This window comes from Diabrotica virgifera, chromosome 1, assembly GCF_917563875.1.
Source record: "Diabrotica virgifera virgifera chromosome 1, PGI_DIABVI_V3a".
NCBI lineage: Eukaryota > Metazoa > Arthropoda > Insecta > Coleoptera > Chrysomelidae > Diabrotica > Diabrotica virgifera.
In genome coordinates, this window is record NC_065443.1 from 251,707,974 (window position 1) to 251,727,199 (window position 19,226).

A 19,226-nucleotide genomic window follows, 5' to 3' on the forward strand; every position below is an offset into this window, starting at 1 on the left:
TAGGCTCTTTATGAACTGGAACTAGCTGGTTGTAACGAGATAACGGAGGCTGGGTTGTGGGCGTGTCTCAACCCTCGGATAGTCTCGCTTACCCTCACCGACTGCATAAACGTAGCCGACGAAGCTGTAGGGGCGGTCGCTCAGCTACTACCCGCGCTCTACGAGTTCTCCCTGCAAGCCTACCACGTCACTGATGCCGCTTTAGGATATTTTTCGCCGAAGCAAAGCAATTCGCTCAATGTGCTAAGGCTGCATTCCTGTTGGGAAATCACCAATCACGGTGTTGTAAATATAGGTAAAGCCTTCAAATTTTCTGATACTTGTACACAATTGGACCAGGGAGATATGCAAAAGAAATAATTAGAGAGAAAGAGAGAGAGAGAGAGAGAGAGAGAGAGAGAGAGAGAGAGAGAGAGAGAGAAATAAACATTTATCTGGTTATCCGGTTCGAAAAGCCCAAAATATGGACAATTAATGCATGTACACATGTGAAATTATTAAAATAATTTCAGAGATATCAGGACTGTGTCTTTTGCGAGTATACCTGTACACGCCATTGTTTGCGTTTTAAACTATTTCACAAGGAAAAAAAACGTTTATGTATTACGAGGAATCAGAGCGATTCGTGATACTTAAGGACGTATGTCGCACTTAAGGGGAGAATGCAGACAGAGAGAGAGAGAGAGAGAGAGAGAGAGAGAGAGAGAGAGAGGGGGGGGGGGGGAGAGATAGGGGGAGAGAGAGAGAGAGGGGAGGGAGAGAGAGAGAGTTATTCGCACGTATGTTGCCTTCAAAAGAAGAAAGCAGAGAGATAGAGAGAGAGTTATTCGTACGTATGTTGCCTGTGGGGGTCAACAAAAGAGAGAATTTTCATTTTGCAGTATCTAAGAATGTCTGTATTTTTAAAGGAGTGGGTCAAGTCAGGAGGAGGAATTATTATTAAGGAGTTGTTTAAGGAATAGTTTTTAATATTAAGGTCGAGATTTTACGATAAGATACAGTGAAAAATAAAATATTATTTTTCGCAGGTGAAAAATTTAACAACTTATTTTTTTTAACATAAATGTTTTCTGTTTTAGTACATTCACTACCGAATTTAACAATTTTGAGCTTATCTGGCTGTAGTAAAATCACCGATGACGGAGTCGAACTGATAGCCGAGAATTTACAAAAATTGAGGTCGCTAGATCTGTCATGGTGTCCTAGGATCACTGATGCTGCCTTGGAATACATAGCGTGCGATCTTAACCAGTTAGAAGAACTTACTCTAGATAGGTAAATAACTTTTTTATATAATGAACGAAAATGAATGTCGACGACGATGCAAGCAAGCTGTTAGCCCAGATATATCAAACGGACGACGCTTAGGGAAAATATTCCATCGATGCATTTCAGCTTGTCTATGCGAATCGTCATCATTTGTATACTCGTATACTGAGTAAAGTGTAAAAACAAAATAAACGGTTTCGTTTTGATTCAAATCGAGTCTCTTGCCGTCCTCTGACACCGTGTTTCGGAGTCTACCCCTTATCAAAGAGACTTCGCAAGATGACTGATCTGAAATAAAGCTCACCGAGAAGACGGTGTAAATATTCAAATATTTACACCGGAGTATGGTGAGACTGACCTCTAACGGGGAACGATGAAACAAATGAAAATGAACGTCGACGACGATTCAAGCAAGCTTGAATATACTTTTTATATTCCCAGATTTTAAGATTGTTAATTTTTTTTAATTTCATTCTAAATAAATATTTTGATGAGAAGAAAATAGGTACATGAAATGTGAATGAAAAAATTTTTTTCTTTAAAACATTTAAGATATTAACTCTTCCTTCTTTGTTTGTTTTTGAATCCGTTTGTTTAATCCGCAAACATGCATCAGAAGGTCCAGAGAGACCCACTCACAACTATCCCCTTAGAAACGTGGAGCATAATCTTTATCTGCCAACCCCACGGTCTGAGCTGGTTAAGTGCTCTATACTATACAATTCGAGAAAAATGTACAATCACCTGCCATCTAACATCAAATTTATTGCAGCATTTCCCGCTTTTCGCAAGGCCTTGAAAGCTTATTTGCTGGAGAGAGCTTTTTATACAGTGAGTGACTTTTTTATAAACGATTTGAATTCAGCAAATTGACTTGCAGGATTATTACTTTCGAGTACTTTTATACATATTTGCAGCGGCATAGAACTTTTGATTTACTTTCCCTTTCTCTTTTCCTCGTTCGCCTTCTTTTTGCTCTGACGTTGTATACATATTGTTTGCAAAATTTTTAATTTTTTAATGTGTACTTAATAACTATAAGATTATATTAAGTAGTATAACTCACGCCATTTACTTGGTGTCTGTTTCTGTTTTTGTTTTGTTTGTAGTTTTTTATTATTTTTTGTTTTTTATTGTATTTTTTTATTTTGTATAAGCTTTGTCCACAAATTCGTAAACATTTTTGACAATAAAGCATAAAAAAAATGTAGTACAAGTGTGCACCAACACGAGACTATGAAGAAAAATATATTGGTATATGATTGGTCAAAAAATAAATAACGGCCTTACTGTAACATTCGGAAGTGGTTTATTCAATTTGGGATGGGATAAGTCTTGATAGTATCGATAATTAATGCAGAAAGTTATAGAGACTTGACTATTTTACATTCTACCCATTCTTCTTAGGGGCGAACGTTGGCGATCATTCTGACTATAATGATTTTGTTGGTTACGATGCGGAATAGTTGTGTTGAGGTCTTTTTATACCATGATCCCAGGTCAGCAAGCCAGGATATTCTTTTTCGTCCTGGGGCCCTTTTTCCTTCAATTTTACCTTGCTAAATGCATTGGAGTGGCTCGTATCTGCCTTGATTTCTCATTATATGTCCCAAATACGGCAGCTTACGGCCCTTCACGATGTTGACTAAATCTGCGGTTGTGTTCATCCTCCCTAGTACTTCTTCATTTGCGACTTTATCTGTCCATGGTATCTTCAGGATCCATCTGTGCAACCATAGCTCAAAAGCCTGAAGTTTCGATAGAGTTTCCGCCTTCAATGTCCACGTTTCTACTCCGTATAGAAGCACTGAGTACACGTAACATTTAAGAAGCCCTATTTTTTTTTCTAGGGTGAGGTCATGGCTCTTAAACACAGAGCTCATAGTCAAGAATGCACTTTTTGAGTTTCCGCTGCGACATCTAATCTCTTGGGATTTTTTGGGTATCAAGTAGTTGTATTGTGAGACACGTTCAATTCTCACTTGGTTCAATTCTGATTTGGTTCATATTCTGCCCATTACTGCGACATATTTTCAACAAAGAGAAAGATTTTCTTCTAATAAATGATAATGCCCGACCTCATCATTCTTCTAATAAACGATAACGTCCGACCTCATCATTCTCGGATAACATCTGGGAACATCATGTAACATTGATGTCCCATAGACATCATGAAGATGATGTCTTTCTAGGATGATTTTCATGACTTCAGCCTTGTCTTCGGTGGTGTATACTACGTTGTTTGCTCCATGCAGAGGTGGCATATTGGTTTCCTATCGTTTCTTAGGGTTTTCTGTAGTTTCTACATATGTTCAATTTTTTTCCGTTTTCTCCTTGTTGCTTCACATGGTTGTTCCATTTCTCGCTCTCGTGTTTTTTGAGCCCATCTTTGATCTGTCTATTTAGTCTGTTTGCTCTGTTTTTGTCGCCTTTGGCTCTTATTCTTCTGGCTCTCTACATCTGTTGCTGATATCTCTTCGGTAGTGTCTAGGGCTAGGACCCTTGCCTCTAATTATTCTGGGCTGTTTATGGTTGAATTATTTCCACTTCCTTCGCTAACTAGTCTTTTGAAGCTTGGCCACTTTGTCTCCTTCTTTTTGTAAGTTGAGGAATGGACTTCTTCCCCTGTGCCAATGTCAGTAACAACTGCTTTCAATAACAATTTACATGACTACTACTGGATAAGTAGTACCAATAACATAAGAACCAGTGGCGAATCTAGGGGGATTATGGGAAATTCCGACTCCCAACACGGTCCAAAATTAAAGGAAAAAATTATTGAAACATAAACATATGTTAGCTAACATGAATCTTAAACTACCGACAGACAAATTCAACCTAATATAAACACGATAGTTAGGGAAATTAAGGGAACTTAATGTATATAAGTTTTTATTTATCTTTTATGTAGTTTGAGTTTATCTTTTTTATCTTCTCTTTTGGTTGGTACTTCATTGGAAGTTCCCCCTCCCCAAAAGGCAAAGGTCTAGATCACCCACTGATAACAACACATTAATACCAATAACACAAATGACAATTTTTAATTTAAATATGTGGTTTGTAATAGTTATTAAGGTACCAAAGGTATTTTAAGGATAATAACGCTTGAGGTCAATGGTGTATATACCGAGGGCCTTTGGCCCGAGGGATATACGTTGACCGAAAGCGTTATTATCTATAATACCCGTGGTGCCTTCAACGTTTAATGTCCGACTAAATTATTATTTATATGCAAAAAATTTGAATGACTTTTCAATTAATTAGTTTTCAAATAAGTACATTTACTAGCAATAGTCGTAACCTAATTGTGGTAACCATAGTTTTACTTAGGTTGTTATTTGTCAACTTGACAATCACTGGCAAAGCGTCCATGTAACCACTGTTACCATTGGCAACAGTTAAAAATCTTACAAATAAATATTTTATGAGGATGAATATATTTACCTATATTTTTACCAATAGAAATATAATTATTATATTATGTGTTAATAGTACCTAATTCAAATAGCCAACTACTCGTAGACACACGAAAATATTGGCGAGTTTATGTGACTCAGTTACACCTTATTATACCTACTCTGTTACCAGTTTCATTTGTGGTTACAATGGTTACATCATCGCTGTCGCTCGGGACCGGCTAGTGTCTGAAAATTTTGAAGCAGCGACGGCGTGAGCGCGCTTTGTATATCAGTAGCCCTGTTACCAGATTTAAATTTGGTTACAGTACCTATAAAAAGTGTGCGTTCAGTTAACCAAAGACCTATTTTAAAAAATTTAAAAAAGGAATCAAAAAAAGTAGTTCGATATTTTAAAGTTAGTTGGTACCGTGAAAATCCTTGGTTATGTGGCTGCAAGAAAAATAGACTCTATTGTTGGCAATGTCTTCTGGTTCCTACAGAAAAAATGGGTGGACCAGGTTCACGATTTAAATAGTTTTAGAGTTTTAAAAAGGAGACATGAAATTTCTCTGTTACCTACATGTAAGATTTATACCCAATTTGATTCAGTTTGGCAAAACAAGAATCGAAAGATCTCTTAACCAAGCTTTTAAAGCAAATATTGCTAAACATAATGAGTCTGTTAAAAAATAGATAGGTATATCCTTAGCACACTTATAATAGATACCGTATGTTTTTTGGCCAAACAGGAATTAGCGTTTCGTGGTCATTTTGAAAGTGCGACGACTCTGACAATCGAGGCAATTACAGGGAATTGTTAACATTAATTGCCAAAAAAGATGCCAATGCATTAATTGCCAACTTTGCCAACATCTAGAAACATCAACTGTTTTTTCAAGAGTTTCAAGTGATATACAAAATGATATTATTGATACATTTAGCTATATCTTCATTTTTTTAAATAAGATTTTTTGCATCTGGTTTTGGTCACGGTTATTAGACTTTATTACGGTTGTCTTGTCCGACGGTGGTGGGGAGACTTATATTTTTGACTTTACGTCACAAGAGTTTACATTCCCATATTTTTAAATTATTTTCGATCATTGAATGTGTGTTATTGTGTATATATGTGTATTATTTGTGTTATTATGAAATAATAAGACAAATAGTACACATTTTATCTTATACCGGGTGGCGAATCGTAAAAAGGGTCATAGGAAACTCAATGTAAAGTTCTGAATTGTTGAATTCCTGCTTCCCTAATTATTCTACATCAAAAGTCATGAGAGAATACTAGTAGAGAATTAAAATCTGTATTAAAATCAAAAGTTAAAATTGTTCTACGATTTAAATGCATTCCAAAATTTTGAAAAATATGATACATTTGCCACAATAGGTTTGCGTGTAAAAGTAAGGCCACACGTTACTATTTAACTGACTGTGCTCACACCATTGACTGAATAAAAAAAGTCTTTATTATTAATCCTTTCTCCGCAACTTAGGGTATCTTATCAACTGTATTGTTTTTAAACAATAGGGCTTTTCATTCACAGTCATTTGTTTCGAGCTTCTGTCATGTGTCACATAATATTAATATATCTACGTCATACGTTATTGGTATATACAGTAATACAAATCGAAGACGTATGGCGTAGATATATTAATATTATGTGACACATGACAGAAGCTCGAAACAAATGACAATCGATGAAAAGCCCTATAGGTGATAAAATAAAAATATTGACAGTTCAAAAATGTGAACATTATTGCATTGTGTGTGGCCTAAGTTTGGGCTGAAAACTAAAATGTATTACATTTTTACAAAATTTTGGAATATGTTTAATTACGTAGACCAATTTTAACAGTTATTTCCAATACAGATTTCAATCCTCTTCAAATAGTTTCTAATGTCTTTTGATGTAAAATAATTATTAGGGAAGCTGGAATTCAACAGTTCAGAATTTTACATTGAGTTAATGCAAAACTTTGACGCACGTCAAAATTCTCAATGTGTTTTAATTGTATTAAATTTTTTCGAATCCTGAGAAAACTAATAAATATTTTTGAAAAATTTAAACTCAGAATGAAAGACTACATTATTACCGAGGGCTGAAAGTCCCTGAAAACTTCTATAATGTTTATTTTAATAAGTTACAGGGCTGAAAATAAAAGAGAAGTGTGATATTTAATTTCAAATATTTCATTCAATAGAATCTGCTTGTTTATTCTAAGGGACTTTCCGCCCTCGGTAATAATGTAATCTTGCATCCTGCGTTTAAATTTTTCTAAAATACTTGGTTTTCTCAGGATTCGAAAAAAATCATATTATGATTCAAATGATAGTAAACTCTCGTGACGTAATCTCACCCTTAATGTTCATTGGTTAGTCGATTTAGGCAACGGGTTTTGGTAACACTTTAGAAAAAGTCACGCGTCGCCACTGTTGACAATATTTAACTAGTTATTTAAATTTAATACCCTAGGGCGTTATTTTCAAAATAACGCCCTAGGACATTATATAATACTTAACAGACTTCGAAAGCATGTCATTATTTGTCAAATAATATACCAGTCGGACATTAAGAGTTTTTATTGCATAGTCGTAGAAAAAATATTTTATCGCAACTCGTTTTATAAAAATACTTGTTAAATAAATATAATATTTAAAAATTATTACTCACTTGGGCTCACATTTTAGGTGTGTACATATAACAGATATAGGTATTGGTTATATTTCTACAATGTTGTCGTTATCTTCCCTATATTTGCGTTGGTGTTCCCAAATAAGAGATTTTGGACTGCAACATTTGTGCGGAATGCGCAACCTACAAATACTGTCTTTAGCAGGTGAGTGTAGATTAAATTCCTTTAGAATAATATAATGCTGATTTATCCTGTTTTTTGCAAGCATTGAACAACATTAAAAAGTGAAAACCTTGAAGTATCCATGTTTGTTATTAGAAACACAACTCCTCCATTATTAAAACAGAAAGAATAGCAAATGAGTTGTCGAATGAGAGTTTATAACCCAAAGATGGTATTAAAGTTAAGAAATTTGACCTCGGGCTTCCGGTTCCAAAGTTGCAACCAGAAGTACTATTTTAAAGTCGCCGAAATAATACAAGCGATATATTATTCGACGCGACTTAGCGAGATGAGAACAAGGAATATATACATATTTTCGTTATTATTATTTAATTAAAAAAAGGTGCTAAAAAAAACTTTACTCAATTAATAGTTTTTTGTCGGATGATAGATTCATTCCAGACCTTCTCTATCAATTTAATATATTTTTATATAACGATTTGTATAGCATTGAAATAAGTTCGGACTTTTAATAATCTCATTATTTGCTCCAAATCTCTTTCCTTAGAGCATTCTTTTAAGGTTTTCAAAGAGCCAGTAGTCTCTAAGAGAGATCTGAAGAATACGGCGGATGCAAAAACAGTTTTAAGTGCATTTAATGTCATGCACATTTTTTTGTCATGATTGCGGTCGCCTTGTCATACTGTCTTAGTGAAAAATCATTTTTGGATATTTCATTTTGTGGCAGATTTTTCGAGATTTCTTCCTTTAATTGCACAAATTACAGTACTTATACTTCTCTCCTTCTTAAGCCAAGTAAAGTCGTCAAGTCGTGGGTTCAAGTTTCGCTCATTGTCAAAGTTCTCTCTCTTTCTCCTATTTCTCACTCTTTCCTTCTCTCTCTTTTTCCATGACATTCAGTTCCTAAAAGGAGCAAAGGAAGCGTTAACTATTTCTTTGCCAAGCATGGCTTCTAGTGGTTGATTAGCTAGATCGATGCAATTCCTTAGTCACTATTTGCTATGTAGGCACTTCATACTTTATTTATTTTATTTGTTGATGATTTCCATTCATTTCTGTTTTTACCTTTATTTATTACTTCTCTAAGTAAAGTCTCTAAAAACCAGTAAAGTATTTACTGGTGTTCTTTTTTTTTCTTTTACCCATTGGCTCGTACTCGACCCTTGTTTCATTATATTATTTCATATTTCCTAAGTCTGTGGCCAATGCATGTACATGTACATTTCTTTCTCATTATAGATTCACGCACGGGCTCTTACTTTGTTTTCTCCCATAGTTCAAAGGCGTTCCCAATCGAACGTCTTTTCGAAGTCCACAAATCTGACGTATGTTTGAATCGGAGTAACCTAGTTGAGTCCCAGAATTTATAATCCGTCTTTCCAATAGCCGAGTTGAGTCCCGAAGATGGGTAAATTGAGTCCCGTGCCTACCTGGGGCTTAGTCGGTGTACGTCATGTTTTTTAGGAATGAGAAATCAATAATTTATTTTATAACATATAATTTTATTACCACAAAAGAAATACCTCAAATATCTACAGTAAACAATATAACCTACATTTACATGCTAAATCCATGCTAAGTAAGGTATTTAAACGCCAGTCTATGTATGTTTTTCTCTATTTGTCAATAAGAAGAAAACCAAAGGTATATAATTATATTCTTTTAGAGCATGGATGGAGAACATTTGCTTAAAGAGCTTTGGGCAACATTCAAAAGTTCCATCTATAAGTACAAATGGTGTCCAAACCTGCTAAAAATTGTAAATTGCTGTTGCAGGAAAACATAATAATTTTGAATTCTATGTCGTTTACCGTTAGAAAATCCTCGTTTTTGTTGGTTTTTACTAAAATATTGTGATGTTCTTAATGAGTTTCTTTCACACTTTTTGGCGATTTAGGCAGAAAAGATCGTCGGGCGTTATAAATATTTTTCGGACCAATTCCATATCTTTGGTTGTCAAGGTACTAATATCGCCATTTCGTGATTCCTTATGCATATTTTTCATATCACCCATTTTCATAGGTCGTTCACTGATATCTTCTACGGTCTTTCGCTTCAAGGAGTTATAACATTTTTTTTTACTTAACATTGTTTAATTCACTATGATTGTGGTCATCCATAATTTCCGTCACTACGTTGTTCCCTTGGGTTTTTAAAAATGCTTTACATTTTTCTTTCGTCTGCGTACAACAAATCCAACGCTTGCAGTCATTTTTTAAAAATTTGTGAAAACGATATTTGAAGCCATTCAACACAATCAATTGTTTTCCTTTTCCACTAAGAACAATTTTCACAGAACTAATTTTGGCAATCAACACCGTATCATATACAGATAGATCACACTCTTTACTAAATATTTTATAGTGTACATACCTATTACTTTTTATATTTGATTACCATAAATGCATAACCAACAAAATACTTACAAATTAAAAAGCTATTAAAAGGTAATTAGAAGGATTACGATGCCCGGGACTCAATTCGACCATCTAAATATTTTGACCCTTTTTAATTCAGGTATACGGGACTCAATTTACCTATGCCCGTTTGAATCGTTGATCGATTATGAACAAACACTGTGACCAAATAAGTAGCTGAAGGCTAAATAAAATAATTCCTCTATAGGTTATATCACTTGTGGAACATAACAGTTTCACTCTTGTATGGGTGCCAGGTCGTCTGAGAACATATTACAATGAAAGAGCTGATGAAATTGCTAGAAAGAGAATCAGCTACAAAATACATAGATTCGGAGCTTGCCTTAGAAGTACCAAAAAGCACTGTCGGCGACCGGGGAAAACCTAGATCTGAAAGTCTCATTGGGAAAGTTTACCCGGTCAAGAACATGGCAAAATGCACAAAATATTTGAACATATATTCGTCGCAGAATTAGTACTGAAATGAGTATAGTGATAAAATGAATGATGAATAGTAAGTCAATAGGGAACTTGCATAAATTTTTAAATATTAAAATGATATTAAAAAATATAAGGTAACATGATCTTAAAACGCTTGCATGCAATGAACTGTCAACACTGATGGAATGGCCCCATCCCATTCCAACAGTGAAGCGAGATAGGCGCCAACATACAAGAGAGAGGTTCTAGCACTTCTAGAGAGACATGAGAGACAGAGAATTTTCAGGTAAAAGCTACAACTACAACGTACCTGACTAGGTGACTAGCATTGTCCGATTATCTTCCCTCCTTTACCTGATTATCTTCTATCTCATCCTGACGCCATTAACTTCGTTTTATGGCGATTCCATCAGTGTTGACAGTTCGTTGCTTGCATGCGAAAAAAACAAATATTTTTAACCCGTACGCTAATTACGACGCTTTGAAAATGCTATAAAATTCAAATATCTTAGGAGGCTCTTGAACGTCCTTCTATTGGTTCGACGTCACGGGCCACGGTCAACCAGGCCTAGCAGTCGGAAACAAGCGATTAGGGTAGGTATCACGGGTATATTACATTTTAATCGTCTTTAATGGAAAATGCCTAGGTACTATTTATGTTCATCTTATATATTGTAATAAGTAGTTCCCCAATCAGCTTAGTTTTAAACTGAAATTGATAAAGTTGAGTGCTACTTTGTAAAGAGTTTAAAACGCATAATATGACGGGCGAGGGTAAGTCTGACAACTTACCTACCGTTGATGTCTTCATGGTGGCAACTTTTATAAAAAGTAGTGAAAGCTATTCTATTGGAGAAATACGAGGTGTCAAGGCAAATAAGTAAGAGTTATTAATAAGCATGTTTAAACCGTTTATAACAATAGTTTGGTACCATTATATTATAGTATACGGTTTACTCCGTGGGTTTGATCTACCTACCTCTAATCGAAGGATTTCGTATATCCTGAAAAAGATTACGGTGTAATTTGCATTATAATAAAGATTATATTTTATTGTAATGTTTATTAGTACCTACTGGAGCCTTTCATTATTGTGTTCAAAGCCTTCTGAGAAAAGATTATGGTGATTGGCAGACGTACCGATAGAACGTGTACATAGCCAACAAAATCCTTCTTTACAAAGTTAATAATACGCATAAATAAGAAGAATCATTATTCAAGTTAATATCTTTATCATCTCAGCTTATACTTACACCGCATCCCTGGTAGACCGCAAGCTATAGTAGAAACCCGACTGTAGACCGCATACTATAGTAGCACCAATATTTTTAGTTACTCTTACTTTTGTTACTAAAAGTTTTGTTTATTTTTAAGTTACTTGTTTCTTCTTTGTTCTTCAATACAAGAAACGACAAAAGTAATTTCATAAAAAAGAACTTTTTGATACATGTCAACAGAGATCAAATGTTAATATTTTGCCTGTCACAGAAAAAATCATTTTTGCCACAGTAAAACAAGATATTTCAACTATATTATTATTTATCTATGGGCAAACTGCATCGAACTGCATTAAATGCAATAGCCCACCGAACGGGCAAACGATACGAGTGGCCTGTGACGTCAGAGCCCAGCTCTCGCTTTTGAAGTTGTTTGAAACGGAAATTTTAGGCGCGGAACTTTGACCATATGTTGTACGTACACTATTCATTGTTAAGACGTAATATTTTGAATATAACATTTTAAAACATAAATTAACAATTTTATGCAAAAACATTTTTTAGTGCAAGTTCCCTATTGGCAGACGGCTTCCGAAAAAAAGGTTTATTTCTGAATTTCGGGATCAGATCAGATTTTTGACATTTATCTTTATTGTCAGAGATTGTTTCAGTTGTTTCTATGCTATAATAATATTACAAACTGTGGTTTGTGAATTATCAAATTATTTACGATTATTTTAATAGTAGAAATTCCACCAACCATTTTGCGTGTGTTCAACGGTAATATTAATAATATGTAAAGAAAAAGTACAAACAGATAAACTAACACTTAGGGCCGGTTGTTCGAACGCTAATCAAAAATGATCATTATCAAATATTTAATTACTGTCACCAACTGTCAATGTCAACTTTGTTTGGGTTGATGAAAACATAATTCTGTGCTCTCTGCGTAAAGCAAGTTAAGTCCAAAAATGGTCGAAATTAGCCATTGCACTATCTGTATGTTAGAATTTAATATCTACATGTGTGTATAATCTGTTAAGTCCAATTCCATTTCTAAACTGAGATATTAATGAAAAACAATCTGTGTAAAGCGTGTTAAGTCCTGAACTTAGACGCATGATTATTTAAGAAACAGGAAGACTCAGTGTGTTAAGTCCCACAATTTTGGGACTTAACACACTGTACACTAATGAGTTATTAATTGCGCCACGGGACGTTGCAAACTTTAAACGCGTTTATCTCAGAACTGTGTTTTAGGACTAAACTCTCTTTACGCACAGAGCACAGAATTATGGATTACAATTATGAAATTAGTTAATCAATTATGTTAATAATTGTTATGTTAATTGATTAACTAATCTCATAATTGTAATCAATTGTTTTCAACTACCCAATCAAAGTTGACATTGACAGTCGGTGACAGTAATTAAATATTTGATAGTGATCATTGTTGATTAGCGTTCGAACAACCGGTCCTTATAGTCTTATGTCTGTCAACTTTCCAGAGTTTAATAAATATGTAAATTGTTAGTATTTTGTCGTCTTTACCATTTGCTTTATTTTGTCACAATATTTTGTTGTCGCACAGGGCCGGCGATAACGGGCCTGTAAGGTATGCACTGCAGGCGGACGCCCTTTTTTGGAGTCGCCAAAATGAGCTTATTTCTGTTGGTGTTATACAAAATAGGGACTAATTAAAAAAAACGAAGGGCGTCTATGCTAGTTTTGCAGGTGGGCATCTTATATCCTAGGGCCGGGACTGTTGTCACATACATATACCTAGCCTATACTTATTTGTTGGTTATTTTTAAGAAGGATTGTTCTGATTCCTGTGATTTTATTTATCATAACAATAAATTACTGGGACAATTCAAGGAAAAAACCAAATATTCTTTAAAGTTTACAAATACAAAAATGTGTGTTTCAGGGTGTCCGTTGTTGACTTCCAGTGGCCTGTCCAGCTTGATACAGCTGCGACACATGCGAGAACTAGAACTAACAAATTGTCCAGGAGCGTCTCGGGAACTCTTCGACTACCTTAGGGAGCATCTTCCTCGCTGCCTCGTCATAGAGTAACACGCCAATTTGTCCAATAATTGTTACATTTGATACTGACTGTGCAATAACACTAGAAACCTACCTACAACTACTTCATGACAACTTTTATATATTCTACACCTTTAGTACTAACTATATTTATTTAGGTTGATTCGCTTTGTATACTAAAAGGTTTTTATATAAGTTTTTCTTATAGGACTGTACTTAATTTGCTCTGTTTGACAAATAGTAGGGGAGGAAAGTATGCTAAATTTGCAGTCAGTCGAGCGTTATGGGGACCTATTGAGTTTTGAAGAATAGGTTATAATACCAAAAAAAGTTAAAAATCCACAAGTAAAAAGTTTTCCTGTAGTTGGCTGTATACCATATAATACAAAAAACGACTAAAATTCTTTATAAAAGGTATATTTTTAAAAATCACTAAAAAGGGCTACATCACAGAAGGGCTCCATTACTAGTTTTCGATTGGATGACCAATCATCATCAGTGCTTACCTAAAATGAGTATAACCTGATAAGTTAAGTTTTCCATTTTAGTGGGGACTTTCCATTTTTTAATTTAATTTTCCATTTCCAACAATCGTTTTTTCCGATTATAGCGCCATCTATCCATATTCTAAAAAATGTCTCGAATAGAAGTTGCTTATTTTTACGTAAAGAATCAAAATCTGCAATAAAAATTAAGGGCTCCTCTTTAAGATTTTAAAGTAACTCCCCCCCCCCCCACCTCCGTGAGGGGTCGTGTTTAGTGTCGTTCGATAGATTTTTCAAATATATTGAATATGTGTATTTTGCAGTTTTTTGATCTGACGTTCATTTCGCGAAATATCGCGAAGTTCGTATTTGAAATTTTAAATTTTTCCCCACCCCTCTTCGTGGGGGGTCGTGTTTAGTGTCATTCGATAGATTTTTCAAATATATTGAATACGTGTATTTTGCAGTTTTTCGATCTGATGTTCATTTCGCGAAGTTCGTATTTAAAATTTTAAATTTACCCCCACCCCTCTGCGTGGGGGGTCGTGTTTTAGTGTCGTTCGATAGATTTTTCAAATATATTGAATACGTGTATTTTGCAGTTTTTCGATCTGATGTTCATTTCGCGAAATATTGCGAAGTTCGTATTTAAAATTTTAAATTTACCCCCACCCCTCTCCCTGGGGGTCGTGTTTGGTATTGTTCGATAGATTTTTGAAAAATATTGAATACACATTTTTTACTTTTTCGATTTGACGTTCATTTCGCGAACTATTCGCTTTTTTTGTGAAACTTTGTGACTCGTCCATTTCCTTACGCCTCGCTCAAATCGTCAGATTTTTTAAATATACACTCTTTTGCATGTACTTAACTTACCTTATCTTAAGATGACGATTTCGAGTTTTTCTAAGGATAATTTTTTTTTTCGGACCCCCCTTAACGAACTCCCCTGTATTAAGACCCAATATATGATAGAGGTACATTTACAAGGTACAAGGTTTCTTCCATGTGATAGTCTGACGCGCTCGAGTAACTGCAAAAATCCCCGCTTGGTCTCCCCTACCAAAATTAATGTCAAAGGGAGTTGTAATAATAATTAAGAAAAGAAATTATAGGGACGCGATATTTACTAGTTATCTAGGCCATTTTTGTATGATTTATAAAAAAAACTCTATTGACTAAAAACTAATTGATGTCTTTTTGAGCAAATAAATAATGTTGATCATGTGATGTAAAGCTTTTATTATTTAAACTATAAATTGATATACTTATTTGTCGGCCACCTGTTTTTACTTTTATACGAATGTTTATATTTTATAATAATATTGTAAATAGATGTTGAGTTCGGTCCGTGGCGGAAATAATTGTAATTTCGTTTTACTTCCATGTCAAAGATGCCAGGTGCCGAAAATAATGATAAGATGCGTCATCTGGCTAATATTATATAGAGAGATTCCGAAGTATCATATAGTTCGTTAGTAAAAATCTTCTTCTTTGGTTAATATAACAACCAGTACATTGTGAGAACCTAACTATGTCGAATTCAGGAATCTTAACTAAAATGTTCTGTCGTTTTAGTTAAGGAACATTTTAATAAGAGCAAATTTTACATTTATTTAAAAAATAGCAGAACAGAACCAGAGACACCAGAAGTAACCACGAATGAAGAAGTTAAGCTGCAGTAAGTTAAGAACAGAAAAGCTGCAAGCAAAGACGAAACACCAAATGAATTGCTGAAATATTGTGGAGCAGCCACAATTAATTAATAAACATTAAAAACATCAATTAATAAAATTATAAAACATAACAAAATACCGGAAGAATGGAGAACGACCGACCTAATGCTACTATTCAAAAAATAGGAGATAAAAACCAGAAAACTACAGATGTATAAACTTGTTAAAAACTACCACCAAAAATTTATAAGCGCTAATGAATCACGAGCAGTGCCCATCTCGGCCCAAGAAACAGGTAGGTCTCTTAAAAATGTCCCAAGTCGGCGCAAAGATTAAAACTGCCCGAAATAAAATATACCAGCTCGGCTCATGGGATATCAATTGTTACTATCAAATAATTTTACATCTCAATGAAAAAAAATAAAATCCACAAGGAAAAGAAAAAGGTTTTCCTGTAGTTGGCTGTATACCATCAATCACAAAATTGGAAAGAAATCCTTTGTAAAAGGTATAAAAATTTTTTTTTTATTAAAAATCCCTTAAAAGGGCTACATCACAACAAAACGTTTTCGATTTTTATAAAAAATCATCATCAGTGTTCGATAAACTGGATGCTAGCTGAGCCACAAAAGAAAAATATTTGGGTAAAAACCCTTTACATAAAATATTATTTAATTTATGTAAAGGGTTTTTACCCAAATATTTTTCTTTTGTGGCTCAGCTAGCATCCAGTTTATCGAACACTGATGATGATTTTTTATAAAAATCGAAAACGTTTTGTTGTGATGTCGCCCTTTTAAGGGATTTTTAATAAAAAAAAAATTTTATACCTTTACAAAGGATTTCTTTCCAATTTTGAAAAAAAATACATTTATAGAATAACTTTATTAAATAGATATATTATACAATATCATATTCAAGTTATTGTATTATAAAATATTTAAGACTTGTCCTTCTAATAGGTTTTCTGATTCTGGATCATGAATATGATTATTGTTTATACTAGTTGTAATTCGATTCTTATTTTTCCAATTGTTTTGATGAAATCTTTGCAATTATCCTTTACACATCTCCACTTTGTTTCACCTGAAGCTAATTTTCGTATTTGTTCTTTAAATTTATAATGTTCACACACTAATTAATAACAATTTTCCTCTTTGACTAAACCTTTCATTTATACTGGGCTTTAAAGATGTCATTATACTCTATTTTGTCTGGATACTGAACTAGTAGTTAATTGAACGATAAATTGATTCCTCTACGAGGTGTCGAGCGAGTAACATCGGTCCGTATTTTGTCGTGCTTTGTAAAACATAGTGCAAAAACAGTGACATTAGTGTACCTTCAACTAGAAATAATTGTTTTTGGCTACATGAGCAGCGGCGTAGCAAATACCCAAACAGTCAATATGTCTTAAACATCTAACCAAGCTGTATCCTAGGTATCAGTAGCGAAATCGATTCCACGGCCAACATTTCCAACCAAGATAAAATGTTTCTTAAATTCGCAAAGAACCCAAAATTTCTGTACAATATTGAATGAAGGGGTATTCAGGGTAGAATGTTTTTCTATGTTAATAAGAAATTGTCCCTAATCTATAATTCCTAGATAAAATTATTATTACCTATACCTACTAATACCTACCTGTTAATCTTCGAGCCAGCCTGGGGGTTTTTTAAAATGTACCTGGGGTATCATAAAGGATTGAAGGATTATTATAGTGAGCCGAGATGGGAATACACCTGAATCACAGGATATAATCATCAAAAGTATTAACAAAGGAAGAGAATAGTGCCAATAGAAGGAAAACAAAGAAATAAAAATACTCTCTTATCCAGACGACGCAATATCGATAACCCACGAAGAAGATAGTCTGAAGAGACTTGTCCACAGATCTAGCATAAGCATAAGAGCAAAAAATTTATTATGGCAATCTCATCTTAGATAACTAAAACAATAGTAATAAGCAAAGAATCAATCAGAAGTAAAATAGAAATTGATGGCATCAATATTGAACAAGTACTGGAAATAAAATATCTTGGAATTACAATGTCCAGCTATGGAGGCCTTGACAAAGGAGAGATCAAGTACAAAAAGCAAATAGACTGAGAGGATGACTTAATAACACTATATGGCGAAACCGACATATTAACACTGAAATGAAGTCAAGATTTATAAAGCCAGTGTAAGACGAATAATGACTTAGGTATGCATCAGAAACAAGGCCCGACATGCGACAAAGCCACAACACAAAGACTATTGGAAACGTCAGAGATGAGAGTCCTGAGAAGAATTACAGGAAATACGCTGAGAGATCGAAAGATGAGTGAAGACATTGGAAGACGATGTAACGTACAGTGTATAAATGAATGGACACTAAATAGAAAAATAGAATGGAATAACCACATAACCAGAATAGGGGAGACCCGTGTGGTTAAAATAACAAGAGATAAATAATAAATCGGCAGAAGAATCGGTCGACCGCGCAAAAGATGGAGTTACAACATTCCATAGAGGAATGAATTCGCCAATGAATAAACAGAATTGCTTATAAAGGGGAAGAAGAAAAAAATTGTGGTATGGATTTATCTCGATACGTCCAATTATTTTGGCCATCAATCGAATGCTGCATATGTTTCCAACATATAGATCTCTTTACAATATTTTTGTGTAGTTTGTTATTTTAGATTCTGTAAACTTTGGAAACTTAATTTATTATTTTATTTATGAATAATTCCAGTAATAACGTCAGTATACGAAAATTATCAAAATACGCAATAAAAAATTTAAAAAAAGAAAATTATTCCCAGAAGCAAATTACGTACAGTAGTTTAGTGGAATGGTTCATTAATAAATAAAGAGAAGGCAAATATATATTAAGGCACAAGATGAATAAAAATTTCATGTTTAGTTCTAAAAATTTGTTAGGAGTCACTTTAGCTGAAAGAAATATTTATATACCCCAAAGTTAATATAGAAATTATCTATATTTTGGTTGTATGCAGAAATAAAAGAAAAATCTGTGCAAAAGTAAAAATCACATGTTACTAAATCGGGAGAATTTAAGGGATGCTATAAATTAGAGTTGACATCAGGCCGCCACGTTGCCACGTATGAAAAATAAATTAAATTGCCTAAGCCCTAAGCTATGGCCAGATCATTTTAAACTTTTCTTCGACTGTATAAACTTATAACGCAGTAATAAATAAAATCAACATTCTGTAACGAATACGCGCTATTAAAAAAGACGAATAAAATATAACCTTAAAAAGAGCGTCTTAATGCCGTAACATACCGTTTGGAAGTTTTTTTATGTAAAAAGTTTTAATTGTGATGGCATCCAGAATTTTGTAAAAAGAAGTTTTTGTGAATTTTCACTGATTTTTCTGTATATCATGGCATTTTATGGTTTTTTAATGAAATTTTTGAACACTGCATTGTTTAGCTT

The 19,226-nt window shown here is 34.0% G+C and overlaps 1 protein-coding gene across 1 annotated transcript in view; it reads left to right on the forward strand.

The window, feature by feature from the left end:
- LOC126879085 (F-box/LRR-repeat protein 16) overlaps positions 1–16,388 on the forward strand; it is a 74,984-nt gene extending 58,596 nt beyond the window's left edge. The window contains exons 5-8 of the mRNA XM_050642001.1: positions 4–295; positions 1,080–1,275; positions 7,366–7,514; positions 13,499–16,388. Coding sequence (XP_050497958.1) covers positions 4–295; positions 1,080–1,275; positions 7,366–7,514; positions 13,499–13,647 — 786 coding nt within the window. The 3' untranslated portion in view covers positions 13,648–16,388. The remainder of the gene's footprint in view (positions 1–3; positions 296–1,079; positions 1,276–7,365; positions 7,515–13,498) is intronic.
- Positions 16,389–19,226: the final 2,838 nt, after the last annotated feature.